The sequence below is a fragment of the Dermacentor andersoni genome, chromosome 5, assembly GCF_023375885.2.
Source record: "Dermacentor andersoni chromosome 5, qqDerAnde1_hic_scaffold, whole genome shotgun sequence".
NCBI classification, from domain to species: Eukaryota; Metazoa; Arthropoda; class Arachnida; order Ixodida; family Ixodidae; genus Dermacentor; species Dermacentor andersoni.
Genome location: NC_092818.1, coordinates 115,791,747 through 115,812,393, shown reverse-complemented (window position 1 = coordinate 115,812,393; position 20,647 = coordinate 115,791,747). Strand labels below are relative to the sequence as shown.

The 20,647-nt window shown below is 46.6% G+C and overlaps 1 protein-coding gene across 1 annotated transcript; it reads left to right on the top strand.

Annotated features, from left to right (window-relative positions):
- Positions 1–1,074: 1,074 nt before the first annotated feature.
- On the top strand, positions 1,075–4,983 carry LOC126532051 (uncharacterized). Its single transcript, XM_050179746.2, has 2 exons — positions 1,075–1,116; positions 1,919–4,983. Exons 1-2 carry the CDS (start codon positions 1,075–1,077, stop codon positions 4,865–4,867), a joined length of 2,991 nt encoding a protein of 996 aa, XP_050035703.2. The 3' UTR covers positions 4,868–4,983.
- Positions 4,984–20,647: the final 15,664 nt, after the last annotated feature.

Here is a 20,647-nt window from a genome sequence, read left to right as displayed (position 1 = left end):
ATGAAACTAAGAGTGCTTGAAAGAAAAGCACGAAGGCGAACAGCACTTAGCAAAACATACCGTCATGTTTTTCTTTACTCTCGCGGTTAGTTACATCACGGCCCCGTACTAACTCGAACTCGCACTCGGTTTTCTCCTTATCTCTGGCAGCAACGTTTTGCTAAGAACTAATGTAGTCAATATTGGGACCACCTGCTGGTTACATAAAACTCGCGTTCTTCCAGAGCACGCACCCCGTTCTGGGTGAGAGCACTGAACACCAAGCATCAGTATTGCACGTTCGACCGAAGCGCCAGACGGATTGTGCGCGGACGAAGCAAACAGCAGATACCATCACCGTGCTTGCGGCACGTGAGAGTGCAAACAAAACTGTCCAGTTACACAAACGAATTGAGAACGTGATGCATATACGTATGTCACGCATATTTCGTTTCATCTGCAGCTGTTTTTCTCGCACTTTTCTTTCCTTTCTTCCTTTCTTGTACCCTCCTATCGACGTGAAAATTTTCCCAGACCCACGGTCTTAGCAACTGTTCAAAATAAATAAATAAATAAATAAATAAATAAATAAATAAATAAATAAATAAATAAATAAATAAATAAAATAAATATGCACCAACCCCCCCCCCCCTCCAAAAAAAAAAGAAAACAAAAAAAGATAATTGTCAGCGATGAACCACACGATGGTTACCAGTCGGGGGATGATGCTGCTGCTGATGATGATGAAAACACAGCACATCCAAGTCAAAGCTAGGTTCTTGTGTTAGTACGTATGTCAGAGTACCGGCACCATGAACTCTGCTGCCTAAACTTCTGCCGCACTTTAATAAACGGTGTAAGCCTCACAAGAGCAGAATTAACGCTCACCGTGCAGAACGGACCAGCAGTGGTGGCTACGACACATAAGCGGTAGCGCGTGGCAAAAGTGACTCAACAACCGGGAAGGCAGAGCAGACACACATAGAGCTCGCCTCTTGTTTACACTTCAGAAGTGACAGTGCAGCAGAACTTCTATATGACGGGTCAATCGCTCCAATAAACGAGCCGACAAATATTGCAGTCGAAAGAAGGAAGATGTATGGCTGCGGGGCTGACCATCCAGCACCGCCGTACACAGTGGGGCCGTAGCTCCTCTAGCCATCTCTTTCGGTGTCGATAAGCACCACTGGAATCTTCTTTATTGACATAGAAATATGGTTGGAATGTTGAACAGCATGTTTCTGTCGCTGACGTGGCGATTCACAGGTATCGCTTCGCGGTACTGACCGTACTTATCACCCGCCTGTTCCAGGTCGCTGGGTATGAAGGACGAACGACCATGGTCGAGCAAATGAGTGTGACGAATGAGGGCTGGGGGATTCTAAGAACAACACGCACGCAAAAAAAGAAGAAAAAAGCAGGAGAAAAAAAAAAGGTTCTGCCCCTCTCTAAACGTTTCTTTGTGCTTATAAGCATACATACATGTCTATTTGTCGCTTAGGTATTGTTCGATCGTATGCGTCCACAAACATAGCTTCTCCTCCACTTTCTCCAGCCATTGCCGGATAAGATGCGCAATAGCAAAGAAAGGAAGTAGGAACCATGAGAAAGGGGGGAGAGAGGGGGCAATGCATACCGACAGAAGGTCCCCTATTGTCTCGAAAATGCGCTGTCAGCGCCTGCACTGTCTGTTGTGTGACTAGCTGCTACGAACAATAAACTACGAGGAAAAAACGGGCCACTGCCTGCTCCTGGTTTCTCTCGGTTTCTCTGCCGCTCGATATGAGGAGATAACATGTGTGATCGAACCGCCGTTGTCGTAAAGTTACCTATTAAAACGAGACACCGAACACCAACCATTTGTTTTTTTTTGTTTTTTTTTTTACTCAGTGCTTTGTTGTAGCGTGTTTAACAAAGCACTGAGTTGTTACCCGAGGAGCAAACCGAAATTACGGACATTGAGCAGTGGTCCGCCGAGATTGTAAACAAGGTAGAAAAGGCCACCAAGGAAATCGAGACGGACGAGCGTGTCCACAGGGTCGACAGCCGCCTCGCCCACCTCATCGCAGCCAAGCAGTCCATCCTGTCAAGGTGGAAGACGCAGAGGACAAACAGAAAGCTACGCAAGAAGGTCGCCGAACTCAACCGCGAGATCGAGTCCCACAGCCGAGTGCTATGCACACAGCAATGGAATGAGGTTTGTAACGCAGCGGACGGCCAGATGCACTGCGGCAAGACGTGGAGCATGCTGAGGCATCTTTTGGATGCAACCACGACCAAGTCTCACCAGCACCATAACTTGGCCAAGATCATCCACAGGGCGCTGACCGAGCACGGGGAAGACGAAGTGAAGAAACGCCTCGACGACAAGTACCTCCCGGTCACTCCCACAGAGACGCACCCGGACTACCTAGGCGAAGCAAACGAGTGGCTAGATCGAGACATTGAAGTATGGGAAGTAAGGGTTGCCCTGCACGATCTCAACAGCAACTCCGCCGCTGGTCCCGACCGCGTTACGAACAGAGCGCTAAAAAATCTTAACGAAGCGGCCATCGAGAACCTCACGGCATACTTCAACACTTGCTGGCGAGCCGGATCATTACCCCGGCAGTGGAAAGCAGCCAAGACCATCTTGATTCCCAAGCCGGGCAAGCCACCCAACATTGAGAACCTCCGGCCGATCTCGCTTACGTCCTGTGTGGGCAAAGCGTTGGAGCATGTACTCATGAACAGGTGGCAGAGGTACCTGGAAGATTCGGGGCTCTACCCAAACACCGTCATCGGGTTCCGAAACAAGCTCGGAACTCAGGACGCCATGATACAACTGAAAAATGAAATCCTCGATGACACTACCAACACGAAAGACAAGCGAGCCATCTTGGGTTTGGACCTGCTGAGTGCTTTTGACAAAGTGAGACACTCAGCGATTCTCGCCCAGGTGTCACGGCTAAACATGGGCAAGAGAACTTATGCGTACATCAAGGATTTTTTGACGGAGCGGACTACCGAAATCATCGCCGGTGACCTGCGGCTCCAAAAGAAGAAGCTCGGCAGTGTCGGGACCCCCCAGGGCTCAGTCATCTCGCCATTGCTTTTCAGCCTTGTAATGATAGGGGTGGCCGAGCGCCTCTCACGAGTGGCGCGGGTCCGACACACCATCTATGCCGACGACATAACGCTCTGGGTCCCAGGAGGAAGCGACGGACACATCGAGGATACATTGCAAGAGGCGGTTGACGCTATCGAGGAGCAGCTGGACGGGTCTGGGCTCGTCTGCTCCCCAAGCAAGTCTGAGCTGTTGGTGATTCCTCCGAAAAGGACAGCTAGGAAGACGAAAGGCAACGAACCTGCGAGAGAGCAAGACACAATAAAGATCAGGACGAGTGGTGGTCACATGATCCCGGTTGTCGAGAAGATCCGAGTGCTGGGGATGCTGATTGAGCGCAAACGAGTCAACGGCGAGACGGTCAACCGTCTGGCGGCCAAAGTCACCACGGCCATCCGCCTCATTAAGAGGGTGTCGCACAGAACAGCAGGCATGAAGGAAGAAAGCCTCACCCGGTTAGTGGAATCCTTCGCTATAAGCCACATTACATACGTTGCTGCTTTTCACAACTGGAGGCAGTGCGAACGAAATAAGATCAATGCGCTCATACGCAAAGCGTACAAAGCTGCACTCGGACTTCTCGACTGCACAAGCACCGACAAGTTCCTGGCCTTGGGAGTACATAACACCCTGGAGGAAATCGCCGAGGCGCAGAGGACCGCTCAGCTCGCGCGGCTATCAGAAACAAGAACGGGCAGACAAGTGCTGCGTGACCTAGGCCTGGGACCAAAGGAAATGGGACCCGAAAATACAGAGGTGCCTGTACCGGACGCAATTAGTAGAAGGCTACGGGTATGTCCGGTGCCAAGGAATATGAACCCTGAGTTCCACAAAGAGCGGCGGGCGGCGAGGGCCAAGGCGCTCATCGATCTCCATGCCAAAGACAGGGGTGCCGTGTTTGTGGACGCGGCAGAGTATCCACATGACAGAAAGGCATTCGCCGCTGCAGTCGTCGGGGCATCGACCGGTGCAACGAGAACAGCTGCGAGTGTGCGGACTCGAGGCGCGCATCAAGCCGAGGAGGTGGCCATTGCTTTGGCCATCGCCGACCCCGAGTGCACGACTGTGCTCTGTGATTCTAGGACGGCAGTGAAAAATTACGCCAGAGCAAGGGTGTGTGGTGAAGCCGCGCGTGTGTTGCGTGTGGTCGATCTCGCGAGTGAAAGTCGGTGTGTGGTGATAAAGTGGTTTCCGGCCCACATGGGCAGTGATGTGTCGGATCGCGGCAACGCTAACCACAACGAGACGGTGAACGCGGCGGCGCGAGGACTAACCAACCGTGCCGCTGCTACTACAGCCGACCCGTCGTGGTGGTGGGAAACCAAGGACAAAATGACTTCCTATAACGAAATTGTGAAATGGTACCGACTAGAGCGAAGGACTATGCCGCCACCTCATCCGGGCTTGACCCGTAAGGAGGCGGTTTTATATCGACAACTTCAAACGGGGTCATTATTCACCCCGGTGCTGATGAGGCACGTGTGTCCAAGTGTTTATGAAAGTGATCTGTGTTGTGTGTGCCGAAAGGAAAGAGCCACTGCAGCTCACATCCTTCGGGACTGTGCCAAGAATCCGCATGAAGCTGCAACAATAACAACGATCCCGCCGCGGCTCGAGGCCGCAACGAGATGCTATGACCAAGATGTCCAAACCCAGGCCGTCCAGCAGATCTCGGCGGCCCTCGAAAGGCAACGACCGAGCGAAACCGGAGGGAGGCTGCCACCCCAACAGAGGGGCAGGCGCGGTCGACCAAAGGGAATAGTGCGGCCGCGGCCGAAGTAGAGGCGCCACACGCCGTGAAGACGTCATGGCCGCGTCACGGTAACGCCTCCCTAACAGGGGAAGGCTAACCGTTCTGCAGGCGTTCACAACAAAGTTTCCTCACTCACTCACTCACTCACTCAGTGCTTTTTTTTTCACTGTCCGGGGGGGGGGGGGGGCAGCCGATTATAGTTAGCAGTGAATTCTTTCGTGTCAGTGATGACTTTTCGAACGTGTCTCGAGAGTTCGTCGCCCAAATAGCGGCAATTTCGGCCTGACCCAATGGTCGTTTTCGAGTTCACGACTGCTCGGCATGCGAGATCATATAATCCCACGCCACTTATCAGCGTAAACAACCTTTTCCATTTTTCGACTCCATATCTAGAGTGGTACGTCTGTGGCTTACTTCCTATTTACACACAACGACATTCTCCGGGTGTGCAGCTTTGAGATCCACCCAGACGGAGATCACTAAGATATAAGCGAGCAGACGTTCTCCGCAGAATGTACGTATCATTCGTTTAAAAAGGCACTTAATGCAGACAAACTGACGCTCAAGTGTCTCGAAAATGGTTAGTGAAAAGGACACAGTCGTTCAGAAACGACGGTGAACTTAACAAAGCCATTTGAATTGTTACGAGGTGAAGAGCAAGCTTTTATCGTTGCAACCACACGACGCTGGCGAAAGCCAAACCAGGAAACTATGCTGGCCACAGATCGTGATCAATAACGACAGCAGTGCCAGAATGCGTAGCCAAGCTTTCGTTGACGTCGGTCTGGCGGTTGCCGCCGCGTACCTCTTACAGGTGCTTTCATGCGAGACACTATTCTCTTGGCCAAATTTTACTTCGAGGTGCCGCCGTTACCGAAAAGGCGTCATCGCTGAGAAGGTAAGGAGTAAAACGCCGACTGCGGTCGTATTTATGTAGCCCTAACAAGGCGACGCTGGTGGGGGGACGCGCTAACCAGTGATTTATAGTGGCACTTGAGTCTTTCAAAGTTTGTGTAGAGTATACCGTAGCGTGCGCAAAGCAGACTCGAAGAGTGGTGGTGGCGTCTGCACATATATTGAAGGTGACAGCATGCAGTAATGTGGCGCAGCGTAGGTGGCACTGTCTAGGAAGTATCGTAGCGAAAGGGAAACAGCGTCGAGGGTTAACGCCAAGTTAGAGTGAATATGAGCGACCAGTTGCCATTAAGATGCCACGTTCCGGAAGAGGCGGTGTTCTGAAGTAAAGTAGCAGCCATTAGTCGGTAAAGACTGCTCTTCATCACAGCGAGATGTTCCCAAATTTTTCTTGAAAGAAGAACTGACTTGACATCTTTGCGTTCTCCATTCGGAAATTCGTTCCAGTAATATCTGTTACAAAACTTTCTACTGCTGCATTGTGCTTTTTGGCATGGGAAAGAAAAAAAAACACAGAAAATATGTTTACAGACTGGCCGGGCAGTTTAATTTCAGCCACTCTGGAAGCATCGAAGACAGCGCAGTTCATACTACTGGCTTCGCTTTTCTTCTTTTTGCTTCCATAATGTCAAAATAGCAGCGCATCATTGGGGCACGCCCAAATACACTCTTCAACCGAGCTCTGCACTGCGAGTAAAGGGCTCGTGAGAACAGCTGTTCACTGTGAGCAGCCATGGTTTAAGTAGAGCGGAATGAATTTACTCGTCGAAACGCTTTCCGATTGCAGGCCCAGAGCGGGCGGTGGTTAAGCATGTTAAAGCGCAATAACGAGATAGCGAGAGAAAGACAGAAATGTAGGGAAGTGAGGGACGTTACTAGGATTGATCCCTGCTGGCTGCCCAACAGTGGGGGAGGGGAAAGAGGATAAAAAAATTTTAAGGGGATTACGTTGCCTCCATCACAAAACGAATCTGGGTAAACGTTTCAGGGCGTAACGCATAGCACAAAATGCAATCATGTGTGCTGTCTGTTAAATATTTGGCTGACTTTTCCCTCTCGCTCTCCGAGAAAGCTGAAGACGTATAATCTCACGTTGACAATTATCGCCTCCTTCGAATGCCTCTCGATGGAACCCCTTCAACAAAAGCTGTGAGGCGACAGCCAGCATTTAGTAACAACTGAAGGCTAGAAGGATGCCACTTCTCAGCCGTCAAGCAGCACTGGTGATAGCAGACGACGCTGCAGGGGGCCGTACGCAGTCTTGCCTGGAGACAGTTTGGCTGCTGCCTGTCGACCTGGAAAACATGGCACCTTTCAATCGTGATGCTGACGCAGTGTTAGTCGCAAAATAACTCTACTGCGCAATAAAAGAAAAGATGAAGTGGGAACGTTGAAGAATTCGGGGGTTGTGCTATTTTTGTCCTATATGTAGTCGCACTGTCAACACTCAGTGTCAGTGACTTTCAGAACCGTGGCACTTCAAATTGCATGTGTACAGTGCTATTATTAAAAAGGAAATTTGACTTGCGTATCGCTTCAGCTTCTGTCTTGAAAGAGAAACAATTAAGAAAGATACTGTGGAATAATTAAGATGCACCTGTCTCCACTAAAAGTGATTCCTTGCGACGAAAACAAATTTATACACAAAACAGGTTGCCATATTGATGATTATGAATGATTGCCAATCCCACAGGCATTGCCGATTTTTCGGTGTTTTTCTACTAAATATTCGTGGATTGCCGAAGACATAACAGGGTTCCCAGCAGCTTGGCCTTGACTAACGTAGATGCTTATAGAGCTGAAAAAATGTGCACAAGTGATCGTTTGTTCATAAGGCGTTCGAGCTGAATATCGTCGCAGACAGTATGATGCTGAAACAGAACATCTGCTCAGCAGCTTATGGCCAAGGATTGGAGTTACGCTGCTGTCCGGTACTCTTGTTCTGCTTCATGCAGGAGGGTCTTAGCTCTTAAATCTTTCTGAACCGTAAGGATAACGGGATATAAAAAAGAAGGAATACCCTAATGAGTTTTTCAATAGCCAATTTTAGGCACTTCCGCTAGTTGTGTGTGTTCGTTCAAATCAATATAACGAAAAGATCAATCAGGCTAACGTTGAGTAGAATGAAGTAACCACAAAAAACAGTCAAACATTACGATCCAGTGAAGCAAGCGTATACAATATACTCGGGTTCCCTCTGACGCGGTGTCCAGTGGTGGCGACAAATTCTGCCCGCATTGTGTGGCATTCGTACGCACAAAATTAGCAACAGAGTAATTTCTTCACGTGTAATAAGGGGCGCAAGCAAGTGTCAGTCTTCGAACTTAAATCGTCGATGCTTTCTCTCGACTTCTTTTTCATTACGGCGTTGAACAGACAAAAAAAAATGTTTACTTAAAGATCCGCGACGTTCACAATAGCTACAATTTGTATTGTGCCTATAACAGATTAAGGTGAAAGTGCAAGGAACTCCATAATGAGCATAATTTCGAGCACTGGGTCATTTGCGTGCGCTAATATTCTTGACCGATCTTGCACGACGCCGACATGCTTTGCATTCAAATGACACACTGCTGCGCATCACATAAAGCAAAATGTTGGCAGAGCGGGGACAAATTTGAAACCTGCTTGTAGTGATGACTCGCATTGTTAAGGGCCATAACGAATTTATTTTTGGCCAGAGGAAGCGAAGACATGATTCCAATTGGCAACAAAGACGGGTCTGCAGAAGAATGCAGACCCATTAACTCGAAAGATGATCGCATGAACCACGAGTGTTGACACTGCCACCTATACGACGCAAGAGCTGCTGCCGTCTTAAATTGTACAGATTCCATCAGTCCCACATTGACCATGATTTGTCTCGTTGAAGCCAGAGACTTGCGAAAAGCGGTGATAAGATAAAGACAGCCGGCTTGTCACTCGGTTCTGGTTGGAATTCCTATTCTATAGATTTAAAACCGGCTGCCGACAGTGGCGCTTCCTGTAGTACGAATCGATTTCCAAGAGCCATGTGGACCACTGATTGGATCATATATGTGTGTTTTTATGGTAACCCTGTCTTCAAGCGGCGTCCACGTCTGCCCGTAATATTTCGACGTCCCATTTCAAAAACCATTAGTTCCCGTATTTTTAAGCTTCATCGTTTTGGTAAGCTCCTGCTTGTACTGCTTCTTGCGCGCTAATCGGCATTCTCAATGCATATTCTACCGATAAATTTTTTAATCGGGCTGTGGTTTTCTGGAATCTCGACTAACGATGATGAAAACATGTTGTATGGAAGATCCGGTTAAAACTGACTGAGCCCAAGAGAAATTCAACTCGCTCTTTCTGTAATAGAAGCCGCCTGGGCGAAACGCTTTCTTCTGCATCCACAGATATGGCCAGGGCCCGAGAAATGTGTTTAAGAAAATGTTCTACTAGAGTACAGTCGACTTAGTACGGTCTATGCAGAGGATTGTTAGCAGCTAATGCGGCATAGCTCTGAACGTCATAAAGTGGCGTTTAAGAAAACTTGCAGCAAGGTGTGCCTTGAAGCGTTTTTCTCATGTGCTTGTATGCGATAGCAATATTTACTGTTTTAGTCTTGTCCCTAATGCTGCGCTCCTCAGACGCTTCGGTCAATCACAAACTTGCGTGCGACTCAAGTTCAGCGTTTTTCACGGGGCCGTTAAATATAAGAGAAACATTCCCTAGTTAAAGGTTGTGAAAGTTTGCTTCCAGTTGGTAAGGCGAGCGACAAGATGCATCAAAGGGGAAGTGGTATTGGCAGAAATATATTTAAAATATTCAAGCTCATTCTTTTTTTGCTTTTTGATTTTTGGTGGAGATCTCCGAATGCATTTGCACATCAAACAACATAGGGATGAACGCAGTATAAGGTTGCGCCTTGATGCATTTATTCACCGCCTAAATGATGTCTACCGAACGCTGAGACCGCTTTACTTGCATGTTTATCAATCGTCCGTCCGAGTACACGACAATTTAACGGTGGAAAATGATGAACGTAAGGCAAATGAAACTTTTAAGTGTTCTGCGTTAGCGTACCCTGCATTATGGCTACAACTTGTGGTTGAGCGTTGTTGTGGGATAGAATCAGGCTAAGCGACAGTATGTCCATGTTGCCTTTTAGTAATAGTTCTAATCAGCTAGGAGACGTGGCTTTGCTATTAATCGCTTAGATATTCATGTCAAAACACTTCCTCATTTAGGTATAAATTTATAATTACTGACTTCCAGTGTTCTGATTCTCTATCATTAGAAGTAGTGTTGCCACAGGTTTCCATCTATGTGATAACGAAAAAACATTGTTAAAAGTGTCGCATGCGTTGATCCAATTAAGTACAGTGTTATCACACTGCTTCAATGCTACTCAATCTGACACATGACTAGCACGTATCTTCTGAACGTGCACTGAATTTGGTATTTGTTGTCTTGGCAGCCTGCACATAGCTTAAATACAGGAAATATCATTCGACTTAAAATAATTTTGGCAATCTTATGTTTAATTTCCTCAGTAGACAAATGGTCACACATCCCAGCATCAACACATAGTCCTTTACATATGAACACAACGACAATGCCAGCGTGCAGATTCCCAGCATTTAGTGTAAGTTACTCTGATGCGCGAATAAAGCTCTTACAGCTACTGAAGCGTTTTCGCATTGCGGATTGTGGGTCTTCCTAGCGCCTTCTCACAAAAAAAAGGAAAAAGCAGTCGCGATCCGGTGAGTTGCATATGAGTTATTTTTTTAGCCCAGTTCTCCTCTTTACTTTCTGTATTCTTTAATAGCGAGGCGCGCCATATAAACCAAGGTATCCGAAAAGGCACCTTCCACTATTCCTCAAGCATTATTCCTGTTTTCCTGCTTTGTTAGAACGTGACGCGTACGCTTTGTTTCATGTCTACCCCTGAATGTTTTGTTCGCTTCGTCCAGGCAGCCGGCTATACAGCTGCGATATGGGCATGGTTCAAATGTCTCTTTTCTAGCAACGAAATCTTCCCCTCTGCTGGAGAAGAACCTCATGCATAACTATCCATTTTGATAAACGGTTGCGACATTCTCTAGCCCAGGAATTTCATAACAGAAGGGCTGTTTATGAGCGTACGCTTCAACTTTGCGTTAGGTCTTGTTCCTCTACTAAGTCTGGTCCCTTGTGTCGGCATGCATTGCTGCGTCATTGAACGAAATGTATTTGTACATTGTCTGTGAATAAAATATCGCAAGAAATACGCCCAGGTGGCTATTGCATTCGAGGCACGGATCACATGCGTTGTCGATTGTCATTTATAAATGTAATTTCTGTTCGCTTTCCGATCAGTGTGCTTCATTTACCTTCTATGCCGTGAATGCGCTGTTTTCCCGTTAAATATTTATTTGTGATCACGTTCGCTTAGGGTAGAATATTTGATCTGATACGATCGTCCAAATGGGTTATCAAGTCTACCATCACAAGTAATATGCAGCTGACTGCGCTTGCAAAACGCTACTGCTTGATGATTCAATGGGCGCATTTCAAGCAAGAGAAAGGAACGGCGCTTGTGTTCGTATTGTCATTCCGTGTTCGTACGTTTTTATGTGGCACTGTTTCAAGGAAATGTACCCTTGCCAACTCACCAAACTGTCAGCTTTACTCAAGAGAATGGAGGACATCCTCTTTACCTCTGAGTTTAGACGTAATCAAGTTCAGAGACCATCTGTCGTTTCTCAACGTGGCCGGCTCCACACTGTTCTTACTTTTGACCCTACAGTCCTTTTTTTGTATTTGCTTTCTCTATTCTTCAGGTATTGCCTTCATTCTGTATCACCTAATGTCTTTTAAGTACGCAGGCATTGTGTTCCTCCTGGCGGCAGTTGCCAGGAAGCGCTTTCGATTTTTCTCCCTAACTTTTTTTATGTCTAAAAGCCATCTAACAAGCACCCGCGACTCGCCCTTCATCATATCGTAACACTGGCTTGCCAAATCATCGTGGCTGGCTGCGTTTTAGAAACACGTCGCTTAATTGATTTTTATTGTTTTTGTTGCTCTATTTTTTTCCCCAGAATCGAAGTACCATCACTCATTGTAAATCGGAGTTACTGAAGATATTGCGATTAGATGGCTTCATCTTTACACTGCTCAATGCTTGACCACACCGGTAAACGTCTGAACTCTAATCAGAAGGAGGTCTAAACTACCTATTTACTTTGTCTTTTCTGAAACCACTCTGCTTTAAAAGATTACAGCATTGGAAAACAGTAGTAGTTGCTCACACAGCCACCTGTTGCTCTTTAGTATACACATGACAAGAGCCTAATTAATCTTCCTGTACCGAGGGAGAGAGAGAGACTTTAGAGAGGAAGAGGCGCTATTTTCTACAGCCCTAAAGGAGCTCGTTAGGAGCTTCAGTGCCTTGGGGTAGGGGAGAGTGAACGTAAAGAGAAAAGAAGGGAGACAGAAATAAAGGCAGTTTATATTAGGAGGTATATATCACTTTCCCTTTTGCTCCCAACTTACGCATATGTATTTATCTTGTTCTCTTGCCTCAGTGCACATCTGTTTTATACGGAATGTATGCCGATGATGAAGCTTGCTCGAGTAATGTTCAGAAAAAGAAAGTGACAGCGTGCATTCAGGACAAACACTAATGAAAACTAAAATTTCCTGAACCTTTTCTAGAAGAATTGGCAATGAAGCCACAGATTTTGCGTTTAACGTCGAGACATCACCCCTTTCTTTTCTCGCGTACTCTTACCGAACACCCGAACTGTGTGCAACAGTAGATAAGAAGAGTAGCTGGTAAGTAGCGCGCGTCACTATCGACTGGTCATGAGTCGAAATGCCTCGCGCATGTTTTTTGCCGTATCACTGTATGACTGATAAGCTAGGGTTATATATAGGGTCCGCAAAGTTAGCTTTCGCCCATTGATCGCGCTCTACAATTGACGTCGCTGTCCGCTCCCCTGTACTTAGCCGTGTTTTCCATGGCGAAGTTTATGGCCAGTTCTTTTGCCCCCGAAGAATACAAAGGTGAGTTCCGGGAACAAAACAAAAAAAAAAGAGAGAGAAGGAAGAAAGCGTGTTTCGATAATGCTATTCGGAAATTTGCATAGCGGTGATTGCTGCAGGGCATGCCATGGTTAGCCGATGCACATCGGTGACAGACTCGCCGCTTCGATCACCGCCCTGTCAGGTTCCTGTCCAGAGCAAGCATTTCCCTCTTCAGCTCTGATGCGAAGAACCCGTTCACTGCGAGTCGGCTTTGATGAACGGAGCCTGCAGGATTGCTAGATTGTGAAGCGCGCATGTGGCTCGTCTTCTGATTCCCGCTAATATATATATATATATATATATATATATATATATATATATATATATATATATATATATATAATTACACCAAGGACACGAAGAAGGTAGGGTTTAGCGCAGTCAAACAAAAAGCGCAGTTTAGTTCCATATACAGACAATGAAAATGAAGTTGATGACGTGCCCTTGTTCGACATTTCTTTATTCGTTTCCCATTACTTCCTAGCTAACTGCGCTTTCTGGAAGAACTTCGAGTAAGGACAGATTCTTGCGTTATATAATGGAACTCGGAGTCACACCTGTTATCGGAGGAACATAATTTAAGTGCATAAGTGAAGTGAAATGCGTGAACATTTTTGACCGCCGTACGCGAACCAGACGCAAACCTACTTTTGCGTAATACAGATGTCCTAGATTCTTCATTTTCTTGTTCTAAGATCCATGGACGAGTATCGAGAGTGCCCTGGTACGCCGGCCGCCCTTAACGCTTAAATTGCGCATCGTAGGCCAAACTGGATGTGCATCTTGTATGGTAAAGTTGCATTTTTATAGAATGAATGAGGTCATCCGTGAGAACTCCCAATGCTAGTATAAAATGGAGCTGAGGACTGATGCTTTGTTTCTTTGTGTCACTTTGAAAAAGCAAATGTAAAAAAAAATGAACAGATGGAATTTTATCGGACGCCTTACTTGTGCTTGTAATTTCATATTCTTAGAGTTCAATTTGTTTAGTCTTCATTCTTTCTCTCTATTTCATATTAAGAACGCACTTGTAGGTGGCAGTGTGCTTAATATATGCTACTTAGGACACTATCTTTGGTGCTAGACCTCATATATTCGTTCACGTCGCGTTGTACGGTGCCCCAACCAAAGTATGACGAATAAATAAACATTGTATAGACTAAAGTGTTTGCTCATAACTGCCCTTCGCAGTGAAAAAACATTCCGTGGGCCTCATTCAGCGTCCAGCTCGAGGGCTAAATAAGACATCTGTGCTGTTATGGGGAGGCAAAGTCTGTGACTCGGTACTTCGACTTCTTTCTATCGCCCACAACCGACTCTTCATGCGCTTTATCGAAGGCCTCACAGATGATGTCACCACGGCAGTGGTGGAGTAAAGAGCTTAGAGAACACTGTCGTATGCATCTCACAGAACGTGAGCTACGCCTCTCTTTCCCTTTTTTGCGCATCGGTGCCCTTTCCGACTATGTATTAACCGCCCCTATAAACTGCGACGCCAGTGAGCTTCTTGATGATGCAATAGAAAGTGGCATGGTCTCTGGGAACCCGTGTAGACAGCAGGCCACACATATGAGTTAGTGGCATTGCATTACCTCTCTTCTATATTTATTTTATTTATTTTTTATTTAGAACATACTGCAGGCCTACAGTAGGCCCAAGCAGGAGGGGCGAATACATAATATATGCAAAAAGAACAGGATTAGCAAAATTGAAAAATGTTAAATACAAGTTGTAACACAAAATACAGCAATAAATACAAGGCTCAGATGCAAAATACAAAAAGTAAACGTAGAAATGAATGGCTCTCAAATTAAATGCTGTGAAGAAAACATTGAGTCAAAAGAATCAGCTCTGGTTAAAAGATCTGGCGGACACCTGTTCCACTCCTCAATTGTGCGTGGAAGAAATGAGTATTTAAAGGCGTTAATCCTAGCACTGTAAGGGGTTAATGATTGTGCATGATGATTTCGTGTTTGGCGCGTAGTGTTAGGTTTAAGGAAGGGGTCTGCATTCATAGACAGTTTATGGTTTTTTAGTAAGAAAAGTAGTTTCAGTCTTTGAATTTTCCGGCGCAGCTGTAATGTTTCAATACCGTGAGTTCGCATGAGGGTCGTTGGTGAGTCAGTTACACGATACTTTGAAAAAATAAAACGGACGGCTTTGCGTTGAATCATTTCAAGGGCCTCGATGTTACGTTTAGTGTAGGGATCCCAGACGGTGCACGCATATTCTAGTGATGGCCTTATTATTGAAAAGTAGGTTAATTTTTTAAGTTCAGGTGGGGCAAGTTTTAGTTTATGTCTAAGAAAGCAGAGAAAGCATGTTTCCGACATATATAAGGGAGCTAATGAACATTTGATGAATGTTTACCACCTGTAGAATGAGCTACCTCACCATAACTGGGTCTTTGTTGCATTTTGGCCCAGTGTGTGGAACATGCACGTGATTTCGTAGCACCTGTGTAAAAAAGCATCGAGCAGACGCGCTTGACACTATCATCCTTCATATGTTTTACTTATTGCTTATTGGCGGCGACAGCTTCTTTACACTTGAAGCCTATGAAATATTTTTTCTTGAAAAAAAAAAAATGTCGCGTCATTTTGCATGCTCCTGTGTTGCCTTTTATTTCTTGAAGTTCATTGTGAGTGACTTGACATCGATGGCGCTCAGAAGATTAGAAAGCCTCTTCGTATTAGCTTATTTTTTGCTTTCTCATATTTTTCTGATGCTGTTTATTTATTTTAGTTACTATGCCTACGTTAAAGTTTGCCTCATCATTACAGTCCGCGAAGCCTATGCAAGCTGCTTCTCATCTTATTGTTACGCTTGTTTTTCTTTCTTGGATGCAGCTTTCAAGTGATCCGATTTGCGCTGAGGCTTAGGCAATGTTTGCTTACGTTAGTATCAGCCAAAAAACAACAGCAGCATTGAAAGGTAAGGGGCTAGCAACGAAGGACGACATGTGAGGCTGCGTAAGGCTTTGGAGATCTCGAGGGGGCCTTTGAAACTTTCACATAAGTTTAGGAATACGTGTTCGGCATTACACAGCGAGAGCACCAATGATTACACGAAATAGTATAATGCAGCATTATCACCACCGGCTGCCGTTGTCTGGGCCAAATACAGGACCGTTCATCTCAGCAAACTATTCCATTAACGGCAAAAATTAGATGCTGCTTGGCTGTGTGGGGCAGCCTATGCCCATTGTGTCAAATAGCGACGACCAGAGTAAATTACTGATGTGTAGTATACATCTGCGCCGCACAGTTTATCTAGATTATAGCGAGAATGTTCGCCTGGCTTGCGTCCGCACAAGCTCCTTCTCATTGGCTGGTTGCCTTCCGCAACAATACATTTGTCATTACGTCTAGTTGTCCACCTGTTCTTTCGAAGCACGCTAGTCCAAGCATTTGTGAGCACAGGATCGGAGTATCGGATGAATGAACGAAGTGAAAGGTTCCCCGGACAGAAATAGTGTTACGATATCATCCTATTCAGACATTCTTGTGGCCTCATGAAATTGGGCATGTAGTGAAAGAAAGCACTTCACGTCTGGTTTCATAGGTGAAAAGGGAGAAAGCAATGTAAGTTCCGGAGGGCGCTAGCTCGAAGGGGAGCCAGGAACAACGGTGTGCATTAGTCGGGGTATGGCGCTCGGAGCGAAAAACATTAGCATCGTCGTCACGTCTAAAGGCTGTTTTTTGGTCGCCCGACGGGACTGGTGCTTGGAGGATGAATGCGATAAGGCTTTGATTGTTGTTGTTCTCTGAATAGATGGCACTGTACTAGAAAGGTCTTCTGAGCTGTGGTATTCTTTTTCTTCTTTCTATGCTGTCTGTTTCTTAAGGTATTCCGGGAGGCCTGGCAGCTGAATAGGTAGAGCAGGGATAGGAAAGCAATGTTCAAATATAAAGACAAGGAAGACTGAGACAAACGAGAGATGGTGACTAGGAATCTGGTCATGGCGAGGAGGGCGTCCGTTGTGCATTGCAGTGTCGCTTCCTGAATGGCCTCGAGCACGTTGGCGTCGCTCCTTACCTTCGGCCTCCGATCTGTATAGCCAATGCACCCTCGACAGATTGTGGTGACCCCACTGTTTCGGCTTTTGCAGTACGGGAATGGATACGGCTGATCGATTTCTTCATTTCGCTGGCTTGCAGCATGTCGCAAGAGATATTCCTTGCGGTCATAGTTTCGTTTTTAATTTCGGTGCGCCGCTGTTTTTGCCAGCTTTAGCAAGCGCACCAACTGCGGTTCTTATCTGGGTGGTAAGTATGTGTCACCAGCACTGCGTGGCTATTGATTGGGCAGCGTAATGGCGCAGCGTGCGAGCTGAGTGTTTCACAAGTCTGTAGAAGAATTCGATTAGGCCTGGAGCGCAGACCACAGCGACACGCCCTTAATTAACGTTGCGGGTGATCGAAGCAGGGTGCCAAGGGTGAAGATATTGAAGCACATGCTACCGAAAAGAAGCATCGTGTTACTTTCCTTCCCTATTATCTTCCCTGTATATTTGTGTCACAAGCTAACTCGAGAAAGATAATATTTTATCCATGCAAGGTGCCACCGTGAAAAAATAAAGTGACGGTGATTATGTAGCTTTTCACTTTACTCCTTGTCATACATCAGGTGCAACGCTGCGGAGGCTAGAGGGTCTTGTTGCAGTTGCTGCGTTCACGCTTAGGATTAGTTCAGTGTTTTTTTTTACCGATATTTGTAAAAATATTCTTTGTATAGGCTCAATCCTGAATTGAAGAAATAGTCCCTAGAAACGAACAAATCGACATTTATACGATTTCTAACGCATTATTTTCAATCAATTTGCTTTTGGTAGTTTTTCTCGTAACTTTTGTTTATTTGTAGCCCGTCCCGGCAGCATCATGTCCAAGCTCGTGCGAGAAAGCATCGCTGGTGAACAGCGAAGCGTAGAAAGAACGCGCACAGTGTTACATATTCGTGGCTTCTTGCGCTGCTCCCACAGATTTGTACCTGATGTACGAAATGGAGCACAGCAAGCTTTTCCTCAAGAGAAACCCTTTTACTGGCTTTGAAGGCGCTATTTAGGCCCTGCTTATGACTTTGTTCTGCGATTTAAAGTTCCTAAATATTGTTATAAATTATGTTAATATATTTAGGCATACAAGGGCAAACTAAACTATTGGGTATGAAGTTTTGTTTTACATAATAATTCATTTTATCCCGTGCAAGAATAAACATTTGTTTCCTTCCATTTATTTGGTAAGTCTGAGGTCTCGTACACTTGCCGGGCGGAAGGTTTTTCACCGGCTATATGCAGATTAAGCCATTTATGCAATAATCAACTTGCCATTTCTTACAGATAACCATCTCTGTTGCCTACAAACAACTACAAGCACGTGAAAGCAGGACTCCTGCAAGCTTTTTTGTAAGAACAAGTGAATACAGACTTCGGATAACCTTTCAAATACGTTATTCTGATGCATGCATAAACATACCGCCACATTGACGACACTGCCACCTGCTTCCCTATTGATTTCAAGCAGCTGAAAACGTCTATCGCATACAAGTATAACAAGAGCAAATTGGCAGTTATGCCAGAAGGCGAAGCATTGAAAGCAACAGAAAGGCTTAGCGTTACGCTTGAGGTCCTCCCACGGGGTTTTAACAAAACGCGAAGGTGACATGCTCCGACGCAGCACACGATACAACTCAGCGGAAACAGCAACGTGGCAGGTACAAGGCGTGTCCCAACGCTGGCACCGTGAAATAAACGCTGACACTGCGGTGTTCGAGGCCCCGAGCTTCGATGGTGCACGTCACGAGACCGACGGAAAACCGTCGGCGTTTGCAAGCGCCCTGCAAAAGGATTACACGAGTGTCACACGGCGCACTTTCGACTGCGATTGAGACCGATCTAAATCGAATTTCTCGATCGCAATTTGCTCAAGCTGCGAAAAAGGTAGCCAATGACATTCGCGTAATTCAATCCTGATTGGGCTTGATAGCGATCGAGAGTGCTCGTGTGAGAGCGGTATGAGACAAATTTAGCTTGACGCTTTCTTTCCGTCCCGCTCAGACCAGTGTATAAGCACCTCACTATGCTATGTGGGTTTGCACACAGCTGTTCAGCAAAGAGCGCTTTGTGCGGACGCGCTGGCACTGTGCTCGAGTTCCAGCGCGGCCGTGCTGCGGACAACGGTCATGCCAGCAGCGGAAGCCAGAACGCCCTGGCTTTGGCAGAACCGATTGAGCGGAGAATGACGGTGCGCCTTCTTGGCTTCGTCGTTATTGCAGCCAAACGAAGTGCGTGTCCCTGGAGATTTTTGCAACCTTCCACGCGAGGGCCGTGCATGCGTTGTCGATACAAGGATAGCAGGACGGTGCGACCACGCGAATTCGCTTCGAGTGTTCGTGCATTTGCTATTACAATAAAAAGTCAATTATTTCGAAGTAGTTTATGAAATCAACCAGAAGTTTGCGAGTGCTCCTTGAGCACGAGGTCCTTTCGTTTTAATGCAAAAGGATTATATGGCCCATGAAGTGGAAAATCAGGTGTCTGGCGTCTGGCGTTATCATCCGATGGTACTGTTTGGACTGGGGGTTCGAAGACGTGGAACTTACATTGCCTTGTAGAGGGGTGTGATGTTGTTAGGATCGTCACGTTGCAAAGCGTGTGACGGGAGGAAAATGGAGGCGACGGTGCAAGATGAGCACACACACAATTATATTAGACGGCACGTAGACAAGTAAAATATCTTAAGCTAGACCCACACATACAAGGTTGTTCGTAAATAGAAAAAAAAAATGTAGTCTCACGAGGTTGCGGTTAAGTCCGGAGTGTGGTGACACGTAGAGTCCTTGAGGTGGAACACTTGTTCGTCGAGTGATGACCGGCGCGGAATAGCAGACGCAGCAGCACGGGGCAGGAAAAGGTGGACGGCCCACAGCTCCGTAGACGAGAACAGGCCACTCGGTCGCCCGGCTACCCGAACCTCGCGCGTAGAAGCGGGTTCCACGATGCCGGCAGGCCGTTCCGGGGTCTCGTGCTGTGCAACGACCCGAGGCGTTCCCTGTCCCGAAGACGGACGCTCGGTCAGGTGAACCTCACCGGTAGATGTGGGTTCCGTAGGCCCGGCGGCCCTAGTCGTGCCGGCGTTCCTACGATCCCCGTTGCGCGAGCCCCTTTTCATGCGCTCCCCGAGCCTCCCTCGTCTTTCTTTTCCTCTTGTTGAGGCCGGCCGCAATGTCGTCTGCTCTTGCGCTCGGTACTTTGTGAACACTTCTTCACAAGGGGTGAGTTAACGTGAAGCTGGATGTGATACTCAGGACGTTTTACAGACACGTTTATATTTACATATCTACAAGAAAATGCAAAGTAATGCAGAAAATTTGATGATGAAGTTGTAGTCGCAGATCAGTTCCCTCGTCCGTTGCTCCTTTTAGGCCTTCCGTGATCATTGTTCAGTCACTTCCCCCAATCCGGCGTCAGGAGACCGATGACATCAGGTACAACCAATCAGGAGGTCAGTTGCCCTTTCCCTAAAAAGGGAACTTGGTCGGAAACGCACGCAGGTCACTGGGCACAAACAGGCAAAAGAGGCAAATGTACGCTTACTCCAATCGTACACTGACAGGTGATGGCCGTATCATTGTACTGACCGGCACTACGGCTTGGACATACGAATTTGTGCGGCTGATAAGGGATGAACGTATCCAGGCTAATTGCTCAAACCTTGCCTGAATGTGGTACTCCCGCGCTGGTCATAACTTATCCGTTTTCAGAACCATTTTGACGAGGCCGTCAGCCCATTCACCATAATCGCACGAGCCGTGACTGGAGGTTGCGCGGGGCGATCGGCCGATCGCAGCAGTACCAAACGCCC